At 34.8% G+C, this 15694-nt stretch overlaps 1 protein-coding gene across 1 annotated transcript; it reads left to right on the forward strand.

Annotated features, from left to right (window-relative positions):
* The first annotated feature begins 5032 nt into the window (after positions 1-5032).
* On the forward strand, positions 5033-7653 carry LOC149205860 (protein NUCLEAR FUSION DEFECTIVE 4-like). The gene has a single exon (XM_089395191.1). It carries the CDS (start codon positions 5729-5731, stop codon positions 7598-7600), a length of 1872 nt encoding a protein of 623 aa, XP_089251317.1. The 5' UTR covers positions 5033-5728; the 3' UTR covers positions 7601-7653.
* The last annotated feature ends 8041 nt before the right edge of the window (positions 7654-15694 follow it).

Genomic DNA, 15694 nt, shown 5'->3' on the forward strand with positions numbered 1-15694 from the left:
TTAATTTTGGATCTCTCATAGTGACACAACTTACCCTTAGTCATTATTGAGATTTTTATGCAAGATAGATTTGTCTCACAAGTTAAATCCTACTCCTTCTTAGCCATACATTACATTATTAAGAGATTGGTGGAGATTTGGTATTCATTATTAGAGTAAATATACTAACAAATTATAGGATATCAAATACATGACTTCTTATTAGGAACTTCATTGATTATGACATGACTTCTTATTAGGAACTTCATTGATTATAACATGACTTCTTACTAAGAACTTCATTGATTATGACATCGGCTTATTACTAAGAACTTCCTATCAAAAAATTTAGTCTCACAAGTTAAGGTTGGCTCACATATGACATGACTTATTACTAGAAACTTCATGTGAAGAAATTAAAGCTTCCTCACATGTTAATAATATAAGGCTTCCTCACATGTTAATATATATAATGAAGAAAAGTTAGTCTCACAAGTTAAGCCTTCCTCACATGTTAATAATATAAGGCTTCCTCACATGTTAATATATATAATGATTCACCCATTGGTGAGAGTATTTGGTCTCATAAGTTAAGGCTTCGATGATTCACCAATTGGTGAGAGTATTAGTCTCACAAGTGCCTCACATGTTAATAATATATATGATGATTCATCCATTGTAAGAGTAAACACATATTTTTTTTTTAATGTTAAATTATTACATAAGATTAATAAAAAATGAGTGAGTGGAATTTTGGTAGTGATTACTAAGAAGTAAATTGACTAACTAATTGCATTGCATGATGCAAATCATTTTCACTTGTTTCAAAAATAGAAAACCAACTTGGATTTATGCTGGTAAAGAGTGCCTTTTCCCTAAGAAGAAAGTAAATATGGCCATTGCTTTATTGATAGTATTGATTGAAGTCTTTCTCATAATAGCAATCTAAGACTCTATTGAAGTCTTTCTCATAATAGGCATGAACACTCTTTGTTTGGTGGGATTGATTGAAGTCTTTCTTATGATTACCAAGGAGAATCAAATGAAATGAGATGTTATTTAACTCCTTTATAATCATGTTAGCTTGGCACATGTCCACCTGCCAACTTTGATATGACTTTTAAAATGCACCATACCAATCCTTTTTTGAACACCACTAATTGTGGATCTCAAACCGAATCAATGCATTGATAATTGAACCCAACAAGCCTTTGTCTACAATATGCTTTTCATTATCAATACATTGTGGTGGTGTTGGCATAACAATATCCCTCCATCCACTTGTAGCTTGAATACTCATTACAATGACTGGTTAGGCACAGATAAAGATAAGGGTAGGTTATGAAATAATAATGCATCCACTTTGGCAAGTTCATGGGGAAATATATTTAGAAAATTATAACTTCTCTTATTGTGTTTTAATATTGCTATATTTTATACTGTTGTAATAATATATTTTTTATGTTTAAATTATATATTGAATCAACTTTTTATTTACAAATAAATATGTTGAATAAAATAAATATATGGTTGAAAATCATTGCCCTCCCACGTGGATATTTCCAGGAGGTAAGGATCACCACCACATGATTTGACCTAACATTAACCTACCCACTACTGTACATATCTTTGACCAATATTATCAAATTAGTTATTTACAGTTAACTAACTACTTAACTTTTACAAAGTATTATTAATAAATTATTAATATTTTTTTTATCAATAATTTACAGTTAACAACTACTTAACTTTTACAAAGTATTATTAATATTTTTTTTTTTTATCAATAATTGACTTTGAAAGAATAAACCTGTTCCAGACTTTCACGCCATTAATTAGGAATTAAAAGTTAAGTGCGATTCACTGCAAATTAAGTAAATATTTGATTATCTGCCTACCTTTTGACCATGGAAAGTAGGAAATATTTGATACATCACAGTAATTTGAGTGATTTGCACTGGTCCACTGTATCCTGCCTGCAGTTTTTAATTACTCGAGTTTGATTGGAGATGCACCTGTAATGTGAAGAGTATAATAGTTACATGATTATGATTGATTGGGAGTATAATTTGTTTTGTATTGGTTTTTTAATATTTGTAAAAGTTATAATGATAATAATTTTAGTAAGACGGTTAATTCTGAACTTTGATCTTATCAAATAGTTGTTGATTTTGAATTTTCATTTTATTTAAATAATTTTTATTATATTGTTGTTTTCTTAAAAAAAAAATTTGTAATTTTATTTAAAATTAAACAAATAACAAAATGTCATTCTATAGATGTTAAACAGGAGCTTTTCGCTTTTGTGTGTTAAAGAAAACAAATTGGAAAAATTACATAAGAATTTTCAAAATAGAGTGTGATAGTTATCACTTAACTGCTTTTTCTTGCTTTTCTTTTTCTTGACCCTCTACCATCCCCATGAGTTGGGATCTATTGGTACCATTGTCAGTTTGCTTCTTGTAGTCTTCGGTGGGAGTTCTTTTTTTGAATTTGAACTTTCAAAGATATGAACTCTCTTTGTACCCACCATCCCATTTTCTTTGGGTGCCTCATTTTTCTTATTGTTCTAGTGCATGGATTTCTTCTGATTACCATTTTGCATGTGGGTTGCATTGCCATTTTAGACTGGAGCATCCCCCTCTGCTTGGTTTGGAGGGTTCTCCATGATTTCTTCTTTTTCTTCCCTTGTGAGGTATGGATCAAAAGGTTGGCATCATTTTGTTTTGTGGGCCTGCCCCTTTCTTTTGGAGTTTTTTTTTGCTTGCAAGCATGTGCTCTAAAGTGTCCTATTTGGTAAGATATTCGACATCTATATGTCATATTTTCATAATCCAAAAATTAGGTCCACAGAACATTTCTATGTTTCAACGAAATACGATTGGGTAGACCTTTATTGAGGTATATTTCCACACAAATTATGGTGAAGGTAAATAGACATTTCTTCATTCTATTGAGGTCCATCTTTTTGTTTGACCCCATGGTTTTTCCAATTTCCTTTAGAACCTTGTGGTGACAAAAAGGAAGGGGGAGATTTGATAGCCTCAACCATATTGATATTGCTGAGACCACCATTTTTGTGGCATGAAAATATAGGAACCAAGGGGTAATGAAGTGCTCAACTATTTCCCAAAACCAGGACCCATCTTTCAATACTCTCTCTAGATCTTCCTAAGTATCGAATTTAACAATTAAGAAACCCTTTGACCCTAGATAAATATCACAATTGGGGATCCAAATTGAAAAGACCCACTAGTGCAAAGCATTAGATCTAAGCAAAAAAGAATTGAATGTGCAAATCACAACCCTACATTGGAGAGCAGAAAAAGGGTGGTTTATCTCTGATAGATTTACCTCCATGTCAAGTACTTGTTTCGTTTATTCAACAATATAAGGTCTTGGGTTGTATTAAGACAAATCCAATGCATTGGAGCCCTTCCCTTGTGCCACATGCTGGAAGGAGATAGAACCTCCAAGGTTCCTCGATCACGAAGCACCTCCATGTAGCCTAAGGTTCAAGATTATGGTGGAGTTTCTTGAAATGCAGTACTCCTTCATCTAAAATAGACCCCGAAGCAACTTTCCTTCAAATAGAAGACATTGTATATTTGCAAGAATATCCAGCGTATTCTCTATATGTTGCTTCAGTGACTGAATCCAAGTCCACGACCTAGAAAAGAAAAGACTTCTCATTTAGATTCTTGATGAAAATCTAGAAGTCCTCTTGTTTCACCTCATCCTTTCGTCCATCCCACCCAAATCAATGTAAACCAGGGAATTCTTCTTGTAAATCCGAGATATGCAAAACGATGGGCAATGACTCCTTCACAACTTTGATGGGAACAAAGAGACAAATCTAGAGAAAAAAAAAAGAAAATATAAAAAACTTGAATTTGAGAATATATCAAAATTAATTTCAGAAGATTTGTTTTTATCTTCATTTAATTTAATCTTTCCAAAACAATTTACTGACACTAACTTTAAAAATTATAATAACCACCGACTTTAAACCTTTAACTCACCCAAATAACCCTTACCAATTGCCTCTATATTTCCAGAAAACAATTACAAACCTCAACCTCAACACCAATTCCCCTGTATTTCAAAGAAACAGTTACAAACCTCAACTTCAACCTTAAAGAAACAGTTACAAAAGCTCAACCTCAAAGGTTAAAGATAAAAGTAGTATCTTTAAACTTAAAAAGATAAAAGTAGTAATGAATGCTGCCAAGCGAGTGTGTGGTGGGGACTGTCTATTGTCCTCCCGAGTCCCCACTGGCGTTCTAAATTCAGACTCCCATCAAGTAAATTAAAAAAAAGAGTTGTCTATAATGCGATTTTTTGGAGATTCCGGTGACGGAATCCGGCGGAAGAAATTGAGGTTAAATCTTGATTTGTTGTGGTTAAAATGGTTTTTTAACTACATATTTGGATTCAGCACCCTCAAAAACCTCTAGGAGGCTTTCATTGTGTAGAAACTAGCTATCAAACTTGCGATTCCAATAAATTCCTGCTGAATTTCGACCAAAAAAACCGGCCGAAAAAACTTTCAAAAAATCGCGTTATAGACCACTGCTTTAAAAAAGAATAATGAATGAAACATAAAGTAATTGTGACCTCATCCATTATTGAAGAAGTGGCAAGTAATCATCCTTAAAAAAAGCCGGGCAAGATTCAAATCCCCTGGATAAACCTCACGCCGAAATTCAGGAAAACTCCATCCAAACTACTAGATTCAAATCCCCTAGGTAAACCTCATGCCAAAATTCAGGAAAACTCCATCCAAACTACTAGTGCTTTGCTGGCATCTAAAGATTCAGAATTTGATTTTGAATCTTCTTGTCTGTAGCAAAGAAGATGACCCGTCATGAGGGGTGGGACGCAGAGGTTGTTGAGGAGGACCAGTCACTATTCTTCCAGGTCTTCACATATCTCGTGTTGATCCACTGCTTACTTTATCAGAGAGCATCATTCGGGTCCGCCATGTGTATCTTTTGCTGTGCAGGAATTTCAGTAATTTCAGACTCCATTCTGACTCATATACACAACAACAAGTCAACTATATATATCCCATCCATTGAATGACAGAAACTCTAGGTTACAGAGGTTTCTGGTTTAAATACATAAACTCTGGAAAAGGTAAAACTTGAGTTACAATCTTATCTGCTTTCTCAGATTTGGTCGGTAATCACAGTTATAAATATAACTTCCAGCGGTCCACACCTTGTCATATTTGTGCAATGATTGCATGCAGCATGTGTGTCACAGGGTCAGTGCTTTATGAAAATCTTGGTTAGGGATTAACTAGGGATTTCATAACACTCTCGTGGCGCTGGTACCACTTTCAGATTCCTGAGAATTCAGACACATCTGTAGAAATACGACTGTGAAAGGGAACAGCAGGATGTAATGCGTAGAAATACGACTGTGAGAGGGAAAAACACGATGACGATATTTTTGTCATGAATCTCCGTTGTGAGGAGGAGATGAATCAACGTGTTTCCTGTTGTAGATCTGGCTAAGACTGAATATTGTATCTTTCTCCATGGCCAATGTGTTTCTGATTCCCCGCTGACAAAGCCCTCTGAGGATTCATGGATTCTATATATAAGGACTTTAGTCCAGCCATTAGCAGCAAAACCCGATTTGAGTGAAATTGGGATATTGGGATTTTCAAAGCTTCATCTGCATTCATGGTTCTGAGGTTCTGAGGTGTTATATCCCTTATTCAGTAAATATATCTGTCATTATGGGGTTGAAGGAAACAGTAGCTTTTGTAAAGTTCGTGGTTAATAGCAGATGGTTTGTTCTGTTCGTAAGTTTTGTAATAATGGCGTTCACAGGGGGTACATATATATTTGGCATTTATTCTCCTGCAATCAAAACAGCTCTGAAGTATGACCAACAGACGCTGGACACGTTGGGGTTCTTTAAGGATTTGGGAGCGAACGTAGGGATTATTTCTGGCCTGTTGTACGAAGTTGCTCCTCCATCGGTGGTGCTTGCAGTGGGTGGATTAATGAACATCACTGGATTTTTTATGGTGTGGCTCACTGTCACAGACCGTATTGCCACCCATAAAAAATGGTTGATGTTTGTGTACATAACAGTGGGATCCAATTCCCAGACCTTCACCAACACTGCAGCTGTGATAACAAGTGTGAAAAACTTCCCTCACAGCAGAGGGATGGTGCTGGGGCTTCTCAAGGGATTTGCAGGACTGAGTGGAGCTATTTTTACTCAGATCTACCATGCATCTTATGGGAACAATCCCAGCTCCTTGATTCTGCTCATTGGATGGTTGCCATGTGCAATAAGCTTCGGATCCATGTTCATGGTACGCCTGATAAAGTCAGATGCAGAGAAAAATGAAGAGAGCCTTTTTTATACATATCTATACATAGCCCTGACCCTGGTTGGGTTTCTTTTGGTTGTTATCATTGTAGAAAATCATTCCAAGTTCCCTTCCATTGGGTTTAAGATTGTGGCTGCTGTAATTGCAATTTTTCTCATGGCACCCCTGGGAGTGGTTGCAAAGGAAGAATTTAACAAATTCCAAGCAGAGAAGAGGGAGCTTGGGTTGGCCCAGACTCATGTAGATCAGCCCAAAGATGTCCAGGAAACAAATCTGGATGGTGATTCTGTAACAGGGGTACTGAAAAAGTTTAGAGTAAGTCTCACAAAAGTATATTCATGGTGTATCAAGGCTCCTGGTTCTGTTTCAGAAGAATTCAAGGAGCTTGGATTAAGAGGAATATATTCAAAGTATATCAAGGCTCCTGTGCGAGGAGAAAATTACTCAATTCTTCAAGGCTTGTTGAACTTAGACATGTGGATTCTGTTCATAGGGTCAATATGTGGTATTGGGGCAGCTCTCACTGCCATAGACAACATGGGTCAGATTGGGGCTGCCCTTGGATTCACTTCAGTGGATGTGAGCACATTTGTGTCTCTCATTAGTATCTGGAACTTCTTGGGCAGAGTGGTTGCAGGTTTTTTATCTGAATTTTTGTTAAAGAAGTACAGTTTCCCTAGGCCGCTCATTCTAACAAGTGTTTTAGCCATTTCTTCTATAGGCCACCTTTTCATAGCATTTGCAGTTCCAGGGGCTCTCTATGTGGCTTCCATTGTAATAGGCTTTTGCTTTGGAGCTCAGTGGCCTATGATTTTTGCCATAACTTCTGAGCTTTTTGGGTTGGAACATTACTCCACTTTCTATAATTTAGTAGGTTCTGCTAGCCCCATTGGAACTTACTTTTTATCCGTAAGAGTTGCAGGATATCTCTATGATTTAGAAGCTACAAAACAACAACATAACTTGGCACATGATTTGATTAGAGCCTCCTCACCTACCTCTGCACCACACCAGAGCGAACTGACATGCATTGGAGTGAGTTGTTTCCGTGAGACATTTATCATAATGGCAATTGTGGCAATTGTGGGTTCCATGGTCTGTGGGTGGCTTGTGATGAGAACCAAGGATTTTTACAAAGGGGATATCTATGCCAAATACCAAATTAAAGATGACCACTCCAAAGATGAAGAAAAAAATCAACATGAGGTTAAAGATGACTATTCTAAAGATGAAGAGAAAAATCAACATGAGGTTTCTAAAATGTAATAGAATGGGGTTAGAATTTCTAATTATAAATATTAATGAGTGTTTTTATCATATATTTTTTTTATTATTAATGAGTGCTTTTATGGCATATTTTTCTTTAAATTTTATGTTTATATATTGAAAGGCTTTTAATACCTTAATGTGATACTTTACATTATCTATCTACAAAGAATATAACACATGTTTCACATCAGCGAGTCATCCATATTAATCACTTTTTGTTGTCAATTTATTGTAATCATTTTCATCTTTAACATAGGTTTGTATTGGTGTTATAGTTGGCATTAATAAGTATCCTTATATACTAGTTATTTTAAATATCAAAGAAGAAAAATGATAGTTTTGATGATTTTTAATGTTTTGTTTTAAGGATAAAATTAATTCTATATCACACTAAACATTTTATTTTAGTGAATGGCAAGTGGTTAACTATTTTGTCTCTATTTGTTAATCTTATGAATTTTCCTTAATGAATTTAATATAAATTAATTTGGTCTCTATCAATGTTAGATATATTAACTCTACATTATCACACAACATTTTATGTTAATGAATGGCATGGGGTTATCTATTATGTTATTGTTTACTAATGTTATTAGCTTTACATAATGGATTAGACATAGATTACTTTGGGTTTACCAATGTTAAATATCTATTGAATTGGATTTCTAGTTGTTTGTCATGATTATGTTCATTTATATATTTTTAGTTTCTTTTTTATTTCATGAATGTTTGATGATATGGAAAACATGACTTGTATCTTTCTAATTATTTTAAAGGGACAAAATTATTTTCTTTATTAGATGTGCTAATTTCCATGAACTTTGCACCTTCAACTTAGGGGCATATTTATCATTCATATAACAAATATTTTTATGAAAATGTGGGCCGGTTTGCCTAATGAATTTAGGCCATTTTATGGAGCGAACACAACCTTATACTTAATTATTCATTAATTATTAATTAAAAAAAAAAAAAAAACTGAAAATTGTTAACTACTTGTGCAATGCTTAAATTTCATACTTTCCAATTAGTTATGCATGTTTTTGTTAGGCCATGAAATTATGATTAAATGATCATCTAAAAATAAGTACCCAAACTCCATGGAAATTTCTATTATTTGTATCTACTTTTCATTTAGTTTGACATTCTTAATTTGAATGTGATTTATGTGATAACATTGGACTCAAGATATGCATGATTTACAGAGCCAAATTTTCTTTCACTTGGTTTTTCCAAGTATTGGTTCTCCAATATGTTCTAAACTCATAGTTATCTTAATTAATTATATTTCTCTTAAGTGTACGATTTTTAAAGTAGCATGAAGAGTCTTAGGACCTATTAGTCACTTTTTCTTTTACATGAAGAGTCTTAGGACCTATTAGTCACTTTTTTCTTTCGCAGAAATCTTCTATGGCACTATCTTTTAGATTGACCTTCGATTTTGAATGGTTTTCTTTACATACCATATTCTTATACTCGTTTTCTAGACAATATATGCATGGTTGAGTTTGAGTTATGAAAACATAAAATTGACATTAGATAAGAGGCCCAAAATTTCCCAAAATTTTAAAAGCAAGTGCAAAAAACACACACATGTTAAAAAATATAAAATAAAAGTAGGAAAACAAATTATCAGCCCAGTGGTTAGCTCAAGTGTTTGAGTGCTATGAATTAGCTAATAAAGACAAGTTACTAAGCTAATTGTTTCTGTGAATATTGTGGGCATCAATTGATCACGGGGTCTTCACCAATGAACCTATGTAATAGCATGTGCATTTGTTAGATATTAAAGAATACTCTAATTTCACTAGATATTGATAAATAACTCCCAAAAATATTTTGTTAAAAACCCCTCTCAATACATATTTCCAATAAAAAAAATCTTCACTTGTAATAAATACTCCTTTTTATATCTCCCAATACTTATAAACCCCCAAACACCCCACATCCCCCCTACTCCCCTCTACAATACCCACAATATATTGACTGTTTTTCACAATTTTAATCCCCCCTTTATGAATGAACATAATAGGATATTGGTCAATAATGTGAATGCACCACGTAATTGTCATTTGTAGTGTGTTATGTTGTCAAAAATGCAACTAATTGAATAACCTTGCGTACCATCCCTAAAATAAGGAGAACTACCTTATAAGTTAGGTTGCAAAAAATGCAACTAATTGATTAACCTTGGGTACCATCCTCAAAATAAGGAGAACTACCTTACAAGTTTACCCATGATGTACATGTAATTGGAAAAAATACGTTATTATTAAGATAATGAAATGCTATCATTTTGAAGTGGGAGTCAGATGATGGAGTTTGCGTAGGAAATTAGGTTTTCATGCTTTGTGCTTCACCCATATGCTGTGGAGGGTTTTTGGCATAGTCTACGAGCTATGGTTTCGCCTCGGTTAGGAGGCACAACACCTAGTTTTATCCTGGATGTATACATATAGACCTGTTTGGATTGGCTTGCAGTGGAAAGAATGGTTATCCACAACTCTTTAGTTATGATCTCAGTAGATAGAGCTAGGCTCTATAATGTTGTATACTATCAAGAATGGCTTAGTGTTGTTGCCAAATCCACACAACGTAGACTCACTATGGGACTCAAAACTGATTTCACGATATATTTTTGGTCTTCCTTGTGTTGGATATGGAGAGTGAGTGCATTTGGGTTGAGTTATTTTATTTTTGCTTCTCTAATTCGTCATTTCCTAAGAGTTTATTTTTGGGTGTGTTGGGGCTGGTGATGGCTTGTGTATCTGCTTCCAAAGGGATTTATCCCACAAAAATAGGTTACATGCCCTATCTATCTAAATTGTTTTGATCCTCAAGAAGGGGGGATTCGTTTTCTTTCCATATTTTTATAAAGAATGCGCTAAAAAAGACATCCCTTTTCCAGACAAATGCCTTAGACTACGTAAATCTTCTAAAACATAGTATTGAGTATAAGTGGGGTATTCCTGTGGAGCTTCAAAGTCTAATATATGAATGGAAGCTTCTCCAAGATTGTTCATAGATCAAAGACTATGGCATCTTCAAGAATTCATTCATAGTTTTGAATTTGTGGTTGCATGGAGGAGCCCTTGGATCCAAGACACAAAATGGATTAGTTTCTTACAAGGATGCGACAAAAGGAAATGCTCCCCTCCCTCCCGAACAACCTCAAAATATTCCTGGACCACATATCCAAAATAATCTTGGTCCCTACATTGTTGAACAATGGAGAAAGTTCCATCCATGGAAGTAAATCTTTCATAGTTAAACTCTCTTTTTTGTACTCAAATCTAAGGTTGTCATTTATAGGTTTAATGATTTTTGGCCCAAACCTGAAGCATTACACTAATGGATTTTTTCTCTTTGGATGCCAAATTGCAATATTTATTTATGCTCCAAAGGTTTTTTCATTGTTCAATTTGACACTCAAAAAGAACTGGATTTTGTACTAAATGAAGGGCCATGGTTTTGGGGTAATGTTGGGCTTTTCATTACGCCATGGTTCCCAAAATTCGATGCTACAACTATGGTGGTTTCTATAATTCCAGTATGGGTGAGACTTCAAAATACCCCCCCTACCTTTCTGGCACCACAAGGCACTAGAGAACATTGGGAATACTCTTGGAAAATTCAAGAAAATGGACTTTGAAAGGATGGAGAAAGGTATTTTTACTTTTTCCAAAATATGTGAAGAGATAGACCTTAGTAAATGGATACCTAGCCATATTCAAATGAAACACAAAACTTCAAGTGGACCCAAGTATTAGATTATGAGAATACGATTTTTAGGTGTCGAATATGTTACCAAATTGGACACTTGCAAAACACATTTCGTCAAGAAAAGAAGAACGAAAAAAGAAAAAGACGCAAACCTATAAACAAAAAGGATGGGAGTTTCCATATTAACACATTTTAGATGAAGAGGAAGAATAAATCATGGGGGGCCAACCAGTCCAAGAAGAAGTAGATGCACAAGTTCATCATGGAATCCACACAGTAGGGGAAGATGTGGCTCATGTCAATGCTACCCTTAATAAGAAAAGGGCAGATACAAAATCAATCCCAGTTTCAGATCATTAGAAAAAAGAGATACTCATGGAGGATGGATTGGTGGGCACAAAGCATGTCCATGTATCAAAAAGCTCAAACTCGAATAAAGAACATACTCCATAGAAATTTTCAAGTGAGTTGGATTTGGTTCCATTTGGCCCCAATCCCGGGGAATGACAACAAGTCCAAAAGAAGAAATGAAAGGAGCAAAAGATAAGTGACTTCTACTTTACTTGATCTGGATCCCCATTGTATTATATTTTATTTTTTTCATTCTTTTGTTTATGCTTATCTTCAGTGTTTTTCTGGCCATCTTCTCTAAATGCTTTAAACATATGCACTTTTTTACAAGGATCTGGGTAGATCCATGGTGAATGCACATGTCTAATGTGTATATACAAAATGTATCTTCTTTCGAATTTGAATGAAAGTACGTTTTTTTGCAAGGAAAAAAGGAAATGCTATCATTCATGAAATACAACTTGTTTCCTATTGTAAAATTCAATTTCCCATATTCAAAAGTCAAATAATGTGATAATTCCATATAATTAAGTTTGCAAAATATTTAACATCATGCAAGAATGACACAATAATGTTTAGCACAATATACCAATAATATAAAATCATAATTGCAAAAATGGTGTGTATGAGTTATATAGCCAAAAAAGAAATGTACATCACTATAATATATTAGTTATTACAATAATATAATTTTAATTCTATCACTCTAATTGTTAGATGGTTAATCATTGATCATGTTTTTACACCCAAAATTCCTATTTATAAATGTCAACATTAACATAAGAATTGAATGACAATCATATAAAATTTTCCCAATTGTAATCAAAACACTATTTCAAAGAAAGAAAAAAAGGAAAGAAAGAGTATACACACATTATAAACGATAACCACAATGAAAAAACAACACTGTCAAAAAGAAAAAGGAAAAAAGAAAAAAGGAAAGAAAGTGCATATACAAAGGATAAACACAACAAAAAAAAACATGGAGACATAACACGTATGAAAAGTACAAATAACAAAAAAGAATGGGGCACACATTTACATCCTTTTTAGGGAAATTAGAAATTTCTACAAATCCATAAAAAGTACAATGAGCAAGGCTTTAAAATTGAGCATGTTATAATTTATAGAATCCCTTTAGATGTTTACATTGTGCTGTGAAGAACACAAATAAACTTTAAAAAGTATTATTTTTCCAACATGTTTGCCTCTATTTGCTCAATTTACTAATGGAGGATTAAGAGAAACTCATTAAATACATTGAAGACCATTGCACTAGAGGGAAGTGTAGAAATTCCTTGTAGATTCAAACTGCTAATTGTAATATACTAAAACAATAGACTTGAATCTACTCTACTCATCAGTGGAAACAATTAAATGATTGTGAAATCATGAAGCATACAAGAGAAAGAATTCAATCAACACATTACATAATGATTTCCTAGGGAAAACCACAACTAAAAACCCATGCTATCTGTATATAGTATTAATCAGAAAATATGATAATATTACAATGCTTTGCTCAAGCCTGAGCAACCTCTGCACTATCTCTATCTATCTCATTGCTTCCTAGGCAAGCCTTGGATGAATACAATATGCTATGCTAAACCTTGAGCTCAACTTGCACAAGTATTTTCTATCCTCTGGCTGACTGACTACCTTTGGCCAATACTTAGTCTAATTTCCTAGCCTCCAAGCTCCTACTTCCTTGCCTTGTTCCCTTGGGAATTCGCCCCTATTTAATGGGGAAATTCCTCAATTACGAATTGTGCAATCCTCATACGACTTTCTTTGACTGCATGCACCATATGTTTAATTTAGATGATTTTACAAATGATAGTACATTGTACCTGAACTCCAATCTCAACTGGGTCTTTCTCTAATTTGACATGCATGAGTTAATTATGAGTGAATCTTCAGTTTACTGGTTGATCATTGCGGGCAACACTACATTGCACTTTAGGCAACACCCAACTGCACTTCAGGTAGCACCCCACTGAACTTCAAGCATCACCCCATTTTACTTCAAGCAACACTACACTCGTTTGCATGGAACACCCCACTACTAGAGCTCCCACTAATTCCTCCATCAGTTGGAACTAGTTTTAACCAACTTTAACTCAATTAGGCTGAATTAAATAATTACAACTCAAAATAAACTCAACTAGTGCTCCTAATTTTAGGAGACACTCTACATGACTCTAGTTAGACCCTCAACTCGAATTAACTGAGATAACTAAGTCAAATTAACTTAGTTAACTATTACAAGTTGTCATGAGATGTGGAATTATAATTTATTCCCAATTTAATTCAAGGAAAAATTAAATTAGGATTTTTCTTGATGCTATTTTTAACATTTCTTGTTTCTATTTTCAACACTCCCTCTCAACAAGAAAGGAATTCACATATATCCCAATCCAGTACCTTTGGAATGTTCTACATGCAACTCTTGTCACTATTGTTATTGCTGCAACATCTGCAACCAAAAAGCATCCAAACAAAATATATTGAATCAACTGTGTCTGCAATGTCTACTGGGAAAAATTGTGTTGTTGTTGACTCTGCTACCGAGCCTCTCGCTTTTCTGTCAATTCTACACTGCACTCCAGTATCTGACTGACATTGATCCTCTTTCTACGGAATATGTTGGGGCCCCATAGCAAGGTAATGATCCATGAGACTAAAAACACCTCAATGGATCTTGCCCAAATTTCTGCACTCTTGGGACTATTGCTTCACATCAGCCCACCTCTCACCTGGAGGTATGGTTGCATGTGCTCCCTTTGCCCACTTGGCTCAAAATTCCCCCCTACTGGAGGTCTCTGCTTAAGTGGATGTCTCAACTCGGTCTCCTCTCTGCTTCTCTAATTGTGGCTGCTCCACAACTTGTTGAGGTTGCATGTTGAGAGGTAATTTATGCTCCCTCTCAACCACTAAGTCTCTAGTCTCTGCCTTACTCCTCAAGGATTTTCATGCATGAGATAAATATGATCTACTCATACTACTTCTACATTGTTGTTGCAACTATTAAAATAATGAGTCTGATCTTCCCAGATCCTGAAGTAATATCTTCCATAGGGTTTCTCCCTCTGAAACTAAACTCCCTCTGAGTCTCAATCTCCATATGGGGAATCTCTCTACTCCTCATTTTTCCAATCTCAATTATTACAACTCCTTTTTGTGTCACTAAACATTGACTCACTGATCTGGCCACTGGAAACCTTCTAGCTCCACTAAGAAGTCTGCACATTGGGTCTTCTGGATCTGTCTTGAACTAGAGCTCCATAAATCTGCAAGGACAACTTCGAATTCTTCTCTTCTATTGTGATTTTAGCTCCGATACCATGTAGATATTTCTACAAATCTAGCTCTGATACCATGTAGAAATTCCTTGCAGATTCAAACTGCTAATTGTAATATACTAAAACAATAGACTTGAATCTACTCTACTCATTAGCAGAAACAACTAAACGATCACGAAATCACAAAGCATACAAGAGAAAGAATTCAATCAACAAATTACATAATGATTTCCTGGGGAAAGCCACAACTAAAAACCCCTGCTATCTGTATATTGCATTAGTCAGAAAATATGATAAGATTACAATGCTTTACTCGAGCCCGAGTAACCTCTGCATTATCTCTATGTGTATCACTTCTTCCTAGGAAAGCCTTGGATGAATACAATACGCTCTGCTCAACCTTGATCTTAACTTGCACAAGTATTTTCTATCCTCTGCCTGACTGAATACCTTTGGCCAATACTTAGCCAAATTTCCTAGCCTCCAAGCTCCTGCTTCCTTGCCCTATTCCCTTGAGAATTAGCCCCTATTTAAAGGGGAAATTCCTCAATTACGAATTGCGCAATCCTCATACGACTTCCTTTGACTGCATGCACCATCTGTTTAATTTATATGATTTTACAGTTGATAGTACATTGTACCTGAACTCCAATCTCAACTGGGTCTTTCTCTAATCTGACATGTATGAGTTAATTATGAGTGAATCTTCAGTTTA

Source organism: Pinus tabuliformis, chromosome 1_2 (assembly GCF_031772625.1).
Source record: "Pinus tabuliformis cultivar Carrire ecotype Pingquan chromosome 1_2, CPIR1, whole genome shotgun sequence".
Lineage (NCBI taxonomy): Eukaryota > Viridiplantae > Streptophyta > Pinopsida > Pinales > Pinaceae > Pinus > Pinus tabuliformis.

What these genes read in the sequence shown, in the direction of transcription:
- LOC149205860 (XM_089395191.1), top strand. Translation starts at nt 5,729, where the DNA reads ATGGGGTTGAAGGAAACAGTAGCTTTTGTAAAGTTCGTGGTTAATAGC.